This window comes from Lonchura striata, chromosome 3 (genome assembly GCF_046129695.1).
Source record: "Lonchura striata isolate bLonStr1 chromosome 3, bLonStr1.mat, whole genome shotgun sequence".
In the NCBI taxonomy this organism is placed as follows: domain Eukaryota; kingdom Metazoa; phylum Chordata; class Aves; order Passeriformes; family Estrildidae; genus Lonchura; species Lonchura striata.
Window position 1 is genome coordinate 37,051,363 of NC_134605.1, and position 12,148 is coordinate 37,063,510.

Sequence of the window (12,148 nt, forward strand, 5' to 3'; positions counted from 1 at the left end):
AATTAGCTTAAAGAATAGATTTCTTTTAAGTATTTGAAATTCTATTATCATAGTGCCAATTGTTAGTTGCTGTTACTACCACATTTGAGAAAAAGATTCCAGCATGAGCATTTTGGAATTGGTATGTCATTCAGACTATGCCATATGCTAAACCAACAATAGCTCAGATAAGAGCAAAGTGGAGCTAAATCAAATTTCCTCACAGGCAGATGAGAAAGGTCTTCATTCTTTCCAGTTCTTCAGCCATCACTATTTAAGGACTGGAAGTCATATGAAAGCCAAATCCATAGCATTCAGGGAAGGGATGTGCTAAAAGAGATTACCTAATCTCATTACCTAATGACTAGTGAAATACAGTGGAAGGGGCAAACAGTAATATTAGTTGTAAATCAAGTCAAATTACTTCTAGAAAGAAACAGAAAAAGGAGAAATACTTAATTTCCCAACAATTCTACTATGTAATGTCACTACCTTCTTGGTGTTTTCTTTTTGCTTTAAAATGCTGTGATAATAGAAAGATCTACTTTAAAATATAGACAGTTTTTATGGGATACTCTGAAAGTGGCAAAAAGAAAAAAAAAAAAAAAAAAAAGTTGACAAGTCATTACCAAAGTGTAATTTTAAAGAAGTGAAGTTTAACATGTAAAGAAGAAAGCAAACTATAATTTGGGAGATCACTATTATTCTTCTTTTATACCTATTTTAAGCCAGGCTATAGGCTTTTTCTAAAAATATATTGCCACTAAACTGTGGGGTTTTTTTGTTTTGTTGTTTTATTTTTTCTTTTTAAGGTAAGAGGGCCCCCACCTGCAGGATCAGTAAAACAAAGACCAGCAAAACACACAGCTTTTCGCAAGTTTTATGAGAGAGGAGACTTTCCCATTGCTGTTCAGCATGGGTCTGTAGGAAACAGAATCGCCTGGAAGGTAAGTCCTGGCACAGCTGTGACAACCAGCTGAGCTTATTTAAGTGACATCTCTCATTGTCCAACAAAGTTAGCTTGCAAGTAAATACACTGAAATAATTTCTTAACAAATGGAATATGGTGGGAAAGTCATTAGAGAAAGGCCCCTGAGTCAGCTGTCTGCCTTGGCTAACAATTAAATGAGATGCTGCAAAAAGGAAGATGACAGAGTTGCTTTGCCTTAGAGAATTGTCTCCTGCCCAATTTATCTCTATTTTTATGAGGACTTGGCAATACAGCGTGTTTCAGGCAGTCCATCAAATGATGGAAGTGGCTGGATACAACGAACAGCAGCCATTTATCTCCCCCAGATTTCACCTTCCTGCAGGACACTTCCAAATAGAAGCTTTAATTACCTAAATGGATAGGTCAAGATTGTCTGCTCCCTGAAAATGCAGAGCAGAATACAAACGAAGGCAGATTTTCATTCCACGGCTGTACTCTGAGTCTCCAGCATATGTCAGACAGCGTAATCGCTGTCATACGTGCCTCTGTTACAGGCTGACCTCCGCTGCTGAAACCATTACAGCTCCGACATTTCTCTGACAAAAGGTTAATTGGCTTCAAAATAAATGTATTGCCTAATGACTCTATTCTAATGCAGCTGTGTTTCTCTCTAAAATGCTTGGTATGTTATTTGGAAAACTTGCCAATCTTCTAAGTAACTACTGCAGACTTTTAAACTTAATTTAAAAAATGAATGCTGATCTTTAACCTGCTCCTACTATTTAATTATTTTTGTTAACATGAATTATTTTTTTAATTTTTGTCTCATTTATTGGACTAGAAAGAGATTTTGCTGGAAGCCATGTTAATTACAGAAAATGAACATGATATGCATGAACAAAATGTGTCAGATTTTTAGAATGTCAAAAACATGATACCATATTTAAATGTAAAGCTATGTTAAGTCAACACTAAAAGGAGGAATTTTACAATCTTATAATTGATTCTGCTTGTAGTGAAGCAAACAGGATTGGCTCTGTAGTGTGGTAAGTAGTACAATATTTTATAGTAACTAAATTTTTAAGGTAGCTCTTTTGCTTATTGAAATACAGAAGAAAGATTTGTGCTACTATTTTGTTGCCTATAGAGGTTTTGAATCAGCACGAGGAACAATTAGTAGTTCTTGCAGCAAAGGGAATCTCTGTCCCAAATGACTCTACCCACCATCAAGATAAGATTCCAGTGTAATTTGGCTTCAGGCAACACTAGAAATTCCCTTGCTGGACTAGAACTCACAGGCTTACAATTTAAGCCTGCACTCTGATCTTTCATCACCAGGTAAGACCCAAAGGTGATTTTCAAGTAACTGCAAAAAAATCTGCACAATTTAACTTTCATCTTTAGGCTTTTTAATTTCTAATTTCTCAAAACCAGACTGAGAGGTACAGAAATACTACTGGACTGGCATTCCACTAGATGATGCTAGTGACTGCCTAGTTGACTTAGGACGTCAGGAAATTAAATGGAGCTGCATAAGTTCAGATGAGACATTAGCAAAAGGTTTTTCATTGAGAGGGTGGTTGGTCACTGGAACATATTCCCCAGGGAAATGGTCATGGCACCAAGCTTTTTAGTTTCTGGACAACACTCTTAGTCACATGATTCAGATTTAGGTAGTCCTGTGAGAAGAAAGGAGTTGTATTTGATGATTCTTATGGATCACTCCATCTTGCTAATTTATCTGCAACCCTTCCAACCACATGCTAAAGTGTTTGATTTCTATATCTGGTAGTTTTAATTGTTTGAAAACATACTGCCTTGAACAGTCATCACAACAGCAGAGTGTCTAGTCAAAGATCCAGCGTGTATTTTTTCTTAACACACTTTGCATCTTCTAGACCTAATGTCCACCTACTGCAGTAAAACACTGGCTTTTAGCTAGTGCAGTGTAGGACTGAGATGTCATGCAGGAGTTATTTTTGCTATTCTTCTAATCCTTTCTTTTGAAAAAAAATCACAACTTCAGCATGAATGTAAGTAAGCAGCACAGAAGTGGACTATTCCATTCCTATATTAGTGCATGTTCAGATTCAACCTTATTTCCCTTATTCCATGCCACTCAATTTAGTCACAAATCAATCCTGAGTTCTGTGGCAGGCAGGCACTCAGTAACACTGAGGTAGAAGTTACTTGAGGCTATTGTTTAGTTTGACATGCAACTGTCATTGATTACTATGCAGTTTAAGTACACAAAACAGGCAAACTGCACTTTCCAGTTCAAACTCTGCACTAGATACCTTCTGAAGTCTTAGAGGTTGCCCAGAGCTGCAAAAAGGTGGTAATATTGTCCATCCTTAGCTGATACTTAAAGGTACAGATAAAGTAAGGTCTCTATTTTTCACTTGTTTTAAGGACATAGTTGCACTACTCAAAAGACATCTAATGGCTAATTTTCATCAGTGTATTAGTTGTACATCTAATTAAAGAATTTAACTTTTTAGTAATATATTTACTCAATACTGTTAAATTCATGACAGTTGAAAAGATATTTTACTTATGAAATGTGTCGATGCAAATGTCCTATAAAAGCTTGGCTGAAGTATACTTACTTGAATGAATCATGATCAAATGGAAGATAAAAATAAGAAATGAATGGTAACAGTGATATTTTAATCCTGCTGTAATTACCAGTATCAGTGTTTTATGTTGAGAGCAGTGGTTTTGCTCTATTTAGTTATAATGTATGTCATAGTTCATTTCACTCTTGTTAGTTTGTCTATCAAATGGTGCATGAGAGAAAATGCATGAGGGTCTCAGAAACCTGACTTTTTTACTGGCAAAAGAAAATACTACAGGATTTTGTTCTTTCCTGCAAAATACACAGCTGTATTTTATTTGCTTCTTTGTTTGTTTTTATAATTACTAAATCAAAACTGTAATTGTCAGACATTATTTTTTTTTTAAACACTTTGAACACTTATTCATTATGTTGCAATACTCTGGACAGAATACAGTAATTTTCAGAGAGAATAGGTGAATCTGAAATGCTTTAATATACATTAATTGTATTTATTTAATATGTACCAAAAAATTCACATAAATGACCATTGATACTGTGACAGTTCTGAAGATCTATAATTTTAAGCCCATGATTAATTACCTGTAAGGGCTGGCTACGCATAACTGTGGTTGTAGACCTAGATGAAATATAAATTTAAACTTCAGGAAATGTATAGAACTGTTTCTGAGTAACTGCATGTGTTGAATATTTAATTATGAAATAATAGTGCTTCTATGTTGTTCAATCACTTAATAGTTTCCAAAATGCACTAAATTTAGAAAGAGGCATTCTTGCTCCAAATTAATCCTAAGCATGAACAAGAAGTTGCACTGTGAAGATAAATCATGGTGTTTATCTTGGTGTCTTTTCTTAAAAAAAAAGGGACCAAAGCAAATTAGATCTTACTAGATCATTGTAGGAAGATGTGTGCTCTTGGTGAATTTTCAGAGTAAGTCTTTACAGGCATCTGTTAGAATATTTCTGTAATGCTGTCATTCTGCTTGGTAAGTTTTACTATCGTTGCAAGTTTAAATAAACCTGTTTCAACTTAATGGAAGAAAAAATGTGAAAAGATAATATACACTTATATTATGGACAAGAACAGAAAATTGAAGCTGGTTTTAAAGAATACCATCAACAGAAAAAAAAGGATCAAAAAAGCTCTGATAATGCCAAAGCAAAATTATGTGGTTCTGAGGATATAATTGCATTTATTTCTGAAAAAAGAAGACATTGATTGTCTTGGGGTTCCTAATGTTTGTTTTCAAATCTGGAGAGAAGTTGTCCTTTTGTTATTTTGAAAAAGTAAATATAGAGAATGACTTGTTAATTATGTCTGTGAAAACAAGACATAACTCGCTACACAAACTTCTGGCTTTGATTTCAATTAAATTTAAAAAATAATTTCAAAATTAATTCCAGACTCTTCATCCCCTTTCAGTGGATGTACTAGTAGTCAGTGACGACTTCGCTAAATAGCGTATGCTCAATGTAACATTTTACTGTCTAATTTGAAGCCTTTATTTTTATCCTTTCTTGGTAATCAAAAAGAGAACTGTATATATACTAGTGCCTTAAAATTTCTGCAAATATTTAATGTTTATATTTCTTTTGTAAAGTAGTTTTTAAGATCTGGAAATAAACAACTTCTTTGGTTGAGTTATTGGACAATTGTTCAAAGGTCTTTCCAAATAAGAAGTATTTTATTTTTTCCACTAAGAGAGAATGAATACTAATGGCATGGTTTGAAAAAGTATTTTTAATGGGTATTAAATGTAAAACTTGGGAACATCAATTTTTGTTAATTTAGAATTTGATAATATTAGAAAGCGATCTTTATATTGAAAGAATGTACTAAAATATGTATGTCTTTTGACTACTTTTGTGGAATCCCACAATTCTTTTTCAGCATATGTATATTGCAATTTTATTTCAAAATGTATTAATACATTCTTTTGCACAATCTCATACTAAGCTATGAATAATAAAAGCTCATAGTTCACATCTGAAAAGGACTTCCATTTTTAAATATATGATACTGAATTTAAAAAGGTCAGAATGCAATTAAACCTTTGACTAAGAAAGTTGATAAAACCAAGTATTTCTGAATTATAAAGTATGTGTTTGAAATGCAATCTCTCTGTATTAAACGAAAAGCCATAAGAATGTTTGATAAAATATTTTTTAGCGAGTGGAGTTAATTATGCAAGTTATTATACAGGAGTAAAAAAAGCTTCTATTCTTCAAGAGAATTTGAGCAATTTCAGAGAATTGACAGCCAAATTCAGAAACTCAAACTTTTAAGCAAAACATCAACATGAACATGATTTCCATTTTTTGGGGTATTTTCCCAGAGTATCTATATTCATTAATGATATGACTTCTGCCATTTTAGTTTCTCTTCATGTCCTCTTTCCTACACAGTTAATTTTTTTTTTTTTCAGGAGCTAGAATAAGCTTTGGTAGGAAATTTGTTTCTTTGTGATAGAAACTAAATGCAGGGCTGAAAGAAAGTGATCTGCCTTCAACATCATGAGTTTGGAATGTGCATACACTTTCTCCTTACACCTACTACTGAAAGTTGTTTTTAGAAGTAGCGAGTACAAAGAATTTGAACTTTCCATAGTACAATTTTATTAGTATATTGTATACTAGTTTACACAGAATTCTGAACTTCTATGATTAAGCTGGTACCTATATGCAGCATTAAGAAAGAAAATTTTTTGTGAGTTGTTTTTTTTGGTGGGGTTTTGGTTTTGTTTTGGTTGGTTGGTTTGAATGTTGGACTTTGTTTTGGGGTTTTCTCTATAAAATAACTTGATTTTAAATTTTGTTTTCTTTTCTTGGAAGTTCAGTCTTTTTTGATTGCTTGAGGGGTAAGTTTTAAGAGAGAGAAAATACTTTCTTTATATCAACCAATATAATCAGAGAGGAGACAAGTTTTCATTTGCAGAGCTTGTGTTTGTATTTTTCATTTTTTTAGAATTGTTTTGTCATTAAACCAAATTAATAACCACTGTATGTTATTCACTATGTAGTACCAAGTAAACTTTGGTAACACTTTCCAAAGTTCAAATCTCCAAATAAATTTATAGTAATTGAATGGAGCTCATTTACCCTAAAGAATGACCCCATTATTATACTGTCATCTTGCAATTTGTGTAATTCAAGAAGTTGAGGGATTTTATGCTTGTTACTGTCTAAAGGGGACATTCAACTTTGCTTCACCTCATCTACTTTCTATTTCTGAAGCATACTTGACACTGGCACTGACATTTATCAGAGCCCTCTTTGAGTAATTTTATCTCACTAACTCAGGAAAAGAAGGTGGGTGTGTTTTTTCTCGATAAGCAACACATTCATAGTCATAGTCCTGGAAACTTTGATTATATGGCAATCCATGAGTGCTAGTGCTGAGTGTTGGTGAAGAAGAGAGAAACAGGAGAAAAGCACAGTGAAACATGTAAGAGAATTGAGGGATTTCAAAACTGTTGTGTTCAGCAGTCATGATCTGCTAGTTTACTTTAGCTGTTTGTGGAATTGCAGCCTCAGATATGTGAAAGCAAAGAGAACTAAATGCTGTGAAAATTAATTATTCTTTAAAACTTATTTTCAGATAGAGAAATCTTTTTTCTGCTTCTACTTTTTGTTAAACTGTATTTAATATCTTCATAGTAAAAGGTGTTGAGAGGATACTGTAAAAAATCTAGTAAATCCCCCACAAGTGTTGTCATGCAGAATGAAACCTTCTTGTAAGGTTATGTAGAAAAAGGAATGGTCATGTATCATATGTAGACACAGTTGGTACAGCACAGAGTGGTATTAGTTAATATTTTATTTAATGTCTTCATTAGTGTTTTAAGCAATAGATCAGTTTTCTGCTGCAATTGACCTCTGTTTATCTTTCCCAGAGGGCTCCTTTTTAAAAATCATTCCAATGATCATTAATAAGCCTGTCTCCAACACAAATGTATTGGTATAAGATAAAACTGCAGTGTAGATTCAAGAAAAGGCAACCAAAAGCAAGAATTTATTAAGCCAGAAATAATACATAATAATTTAGAGAAACTACAAGTGTGAACTGGGGTAAAGAAGTAAAGTCTTGAAGAAGCAAATTTTAAATGCTGCCTGGGGCGGGGGGGGGGGGGGGGGGGGAACCCCACTATAACAGATATAGTGTAAACAAATAGTTTGGATACTAATTTTTTTTTTAAAAGGAAAGTAAAATCCTCTGTTTTCTGTGAAGACAAACTGTGGGGCATTGTTACGTTGATTTTTAAGATTTTTTTTAAGCTTTCTGAATTTATATTTTGTTAGAAAACTTTCTCACACATTTTTTGCAAACAACATATTGTTTTGTATTTTTTTGTGGGGGTGGAAAAAATCGATGTATTAGTAGTTTGTCTAATGTTTTTAGAGAAGTGACCCATTCACTCTCCAATCTACTGTCACCTTTAGAAAAATATAAAGCCTAGAGTCAAAATAATAAACGCCTTCCTTTTTACCTTGCCATCATGGTGGCTCGTGTTATGCTTTTTCATGTCCTATAGCAACAGGGGAATGGTAGCAAGAAAGAAGTATTCCACTTTAAACTAAAAACAGCAATACTCTGTTGCATCTTCTTAATTTGGGCATTATTAATAATCTGTATACTATGGCTTACTGAAGCAGGCACAAGCCAATACTTTGCATAAACAATCATGTTTATACAAATGTCATTCATCATTCCTTATGACTGTGATATTAGTACCCAACTAATCACTACCAAAAGTGTTGTCTTGACTGATATGCATGTGACTTTTTCTTAGAGATTGTTAAAAATTTCCATCACAACACTGTTCTTGTTTTGTTTTTTAAATGCAGAATACTAATAAATAGGCACTATAATAATATAGTGCCAACTATAATAATGACTATGACCTGGTTTTCATTTAATGAAAACTCCTTTAAATTTCTTGAACAATGTTATATAGTGCTATACATATACCCACTCTATGACCCTAGATCATACAGAGTGCTAGCGAATAACAATATTTCCATTGACTGCAATGGAATGGGATCATTATTGCCAGATGTAAATATTATTCATCATCCTGTCCCTTTTCTCCCTATGATATTACAAAATTCCATATGATCTGTTAAGTTGTTAGTCCATAATGTTAACAGAAATCTATTTTTGATTAACTGTCATAGAATGATAGAATCATGGAATCATACAATTCTAGGAAGGGGACCTCAATGATCATGTGATCCAACCTTTCTTGTCAAAAGAATAGTCTAGTCAGGATGGCCCAGCAGCTTTTCCATCTAAAATTTATAAAGGCTAAGACAATTAGGATTTTTCAGCCTAGAAAAGAGGAGGTTTCAGGATGACTTATAATTGTAGCATTTCAGTACCTGAGTGAGTCTACAAGAGAGATGGAGAGAGATTTTACAAGGGCACATAGTGACAGGACAAGGGGGAATGGCTTTAAGCAAACAGACAGTAAGTGTAAATTAGATAATGGGAAGAAATTCTTTACTGTGAAGCTGGTGAAGCACTGCAACAGGTTATCCAGAGAATCTGTGGTTGCCATATCCCTAGAAGTGTTCTTGGCCAGACTCAGCTACCTGTGGTGTGATCTGGTAGAAGATGTCCCTGCTTACAGTGAAGGGGTTGGAACCAGATGATCTTTAAGGCCCTTTCTCACAAAGACCATTCTGTGATTCTATGATAGTGCCCCAAGTTATGAAATCTCCAGAACTTATAATCATCTTTTTTAACAACTACCAATTCAAATCTCTGTCTTAAATCTAAGATAGAGTTAGTTTTGACCTAATTACATTTATATTTAATAATGTCTTAATTTTATATTTATATGCAATACATTTGTGGTTAGATTTTTTCCAAAGGCACTATTTATGTTGACTATAGCATTTTGTGTGACATAGCTAAGTTTAATCATCTTTCAGTTTAATCATTTACAGACTAAAATAGGGTACCACGCTGATGTCCTCCAATTAAGGCTACATTTTTTAAGGTGTTGAGTAATTCTGGGTACTTCCAGTTTCTATTCCATGGTACATATAGTCACAGAAAGTACTGCAACAGTAGGTTTCTTAAGTTTGAAATTTCTGTGTTGATTTGATCCCACCACTAATAACATTAATTCTAAATAAATTTATCATATTCAAATCTTACTTTTCAAAGGCACTATGCTAGATTTAATTTTTTGTTGAAAAAATATCGTAATTATAGTGCAGGTCTTAGAAGAAATGTGAGATGTTACAGATTAAAAAAGAATCTTATCAAAATGCAACTGCAAAACTTTGTTACAAAATGCTGTGTTTTTATGAAATCCCATAAAATCATTGTGACTATTTCAGTACTTACCGGTGTTCTCATTGGTTGATGTTATTTTGTACATTTAATCTAGTCTTTGTCGTGAAACACTAAGTTAATGTCACATTATGTATTAGAGGTTATTCAATGCAATCCCTCCGTTTTACCACTTGTGGCTCACAAGTAATGTGATTGTAAAATATAATTCTTTCTGGAGTTAGATTTTTACAGTCCTCTAGCCCTTTCCATTTCTTTTATATTTATAATTTATTAATTTAATGAAATGTTTCTTTTGTCTGTGTTCAGAGAATGTACAATATTTTTTAAAAATATTGGCATACTCATTTACTTAACAGCTGAATAATGTTTTTCTTAAGAAGTAGAGGTTTTCCTGGGTGCAAGATCTCCTTTCTTTTAACAACATCTATGCTGAATCTCAGGACTAGTATTGAGATGGAGTCTAAAAATCCCTTGCAAACAATAGTGATAGTTTACCTGATTCCTATAGTACACAGCAGGCATATTTCATTCATTGACTCCTCTGTGGCTAATTAATATTGGCATCTTATCCCAGGATTCTAGAAAACAGTAATGTTATGGCAGTTAATATACTGTTCCTTTTCCCTGAATATACAATTAAAGCCATTCCTTTATTTGATACAATTTGCTATCTCTTGAAAGTGTATGGAATGAAAACTCATCCATGTAGCAGAAATAACTTCAATTTAAATTTGGTAAATGACCTCTGAAAGCTAGATGAAAGATTTTCTGCTGAATGGGCTGATGCTCCCTGCCTGTATAATATATGTAAGAAATTAGTGTGAATGGTCCACTTTTATGGAGTAGCGCTGCTTGTAGTTAGCCTGCAGACACAATTTTCCCCCAAGCCTCCATCTGTTCTTCAAACCAGGGCATATGCCATCTCATTGAGCTTGAAAGTCAACTGATTTATAGCTCCTGTAAAGTGCATAGATTGAAAAGAAAGGTCAACTGCTGCTATGTGACAATGTTTGCTAGGTACTTGGATAGACAACACAATACTATGGACTCCAGAGGACACAAGTGGTGAGGTAAGCTTTGGAAATTGGTAAATTGCCATTTAGGACAAAAACAAATTGCTCCTCCTCCTTCAGGTAAGCAGATACCTTTCTTCATAAAGACTGAAGCATTTTAGAAAGTAATTAGGTAATACAGCAAAGCCTTCTTGTTATACTTGTTATAATCAGAGAGAGTAAGGTTTTCCTAGCTACAAAGGTTGCCATCTAGAAGTGCCACGACTTCTTCCACTTTAATCTTTAAGGTACAAGCAGAAACATCTGTCTTTAAAGGTGCATCTTGTTGTTTTGTCAGAAAGTTTTGTTTGGTGCCACAAACAGCACTGATGAATTTTTATCTATCTACCCTGAAGGTGATTTCTGAGCCCTACCCAATTAATGGATGACTTGTTCTCTGGACATTAGTTATCAGCCTTTCTACTTTTACCTAAATATTACTGAGTTCTCTGACAAGTGACAAAACAAATGGAATTGACAACATAAAAATCAATGTGTGTTTGATGTTTTCATTTCTAGTAGTCATTTACTGTGACCATTCTGCTCTGAGTCTCACATACTGAATAATTTCTTCAACTCCTGTCTCTTACCAATTCTGATTTTTTAATAACATTTCAGGTAAAAATGGCATGGAGTTAAGTGTATTTTTTATTTAAGAAAGAAATGTAGAAATTATACACTTTAAATATGAAAATATGGAGTAGATTTTGCCTTGAAAAACACAAAGGTGAGGTATAAAAATTTCACATATACAGCAGGATGAGTCATCCTCTACAATTATGAACCTTTTTCTTCTTAAGGTGTGTGTAGCATCTGTTAGGAAAAAAATGCCTTTGTAGCTTTCCACAATCATCTGATTTTGTGTAGCCATGGATATCCTAACCTAGCTCACACAGACAAGTATACTTTCTGAACATAAAATTCAGTGAAGAAAAGCAGAGCAATGCAGATTAACTAGATCATAATTATCAATTATTTCTTTTGTATAAATATAAGTCACTACCCAACATAGGTACTGGCTATTCATATATTGTGTAGGCTATTGAGTGACTAAACATGATGAAAATGTTGAGCTAAGAAACTATTTTGCTGTAAGAGTGTTGAAGGGATATGTTAAACACTTATAATGCAGCTTATAAAATCATAAGGTGTGTAAAGGAGAATGTGAGGCATTTAAGAAAAATTCATACTGTATGTCTAAAAATTTACAGAGAAAACCTCACTATCACTGGAATCACATATTCTAAAACCATATTCAATGAACGTGTCTACTTTGGAAATGTATTTTTTGTGGATGTCTGTTC

At 33.4% G+C, this 12,148-nt stretch overlaps 1 protein-coding gene across 3 annotated transcripts in view; it reads left to right on the forward strand.

Annotated features, from left to right (window-relative positions):
* Nucleotides 1–12,148, forward strand: part of PACRG (parkin coregulated) — a 215,198-nt gene that overhangs the window by 48,460 nt on the left and 154,590 nt on the right. For all 3 annotated transcript variants that reach the window (XM_021544144.3, XM_077782077.1, XM_077782078.1), the window contains one exon: nucleotides 792–926. In XM_021544144.3, coding sequence (XP_021399819.3) covers nucleotides 792–926 — 135 coding nt within the window. The remainder of the gene's footprint in view (nucleotides 1–791; nucleotides 927–12,148) is intronic.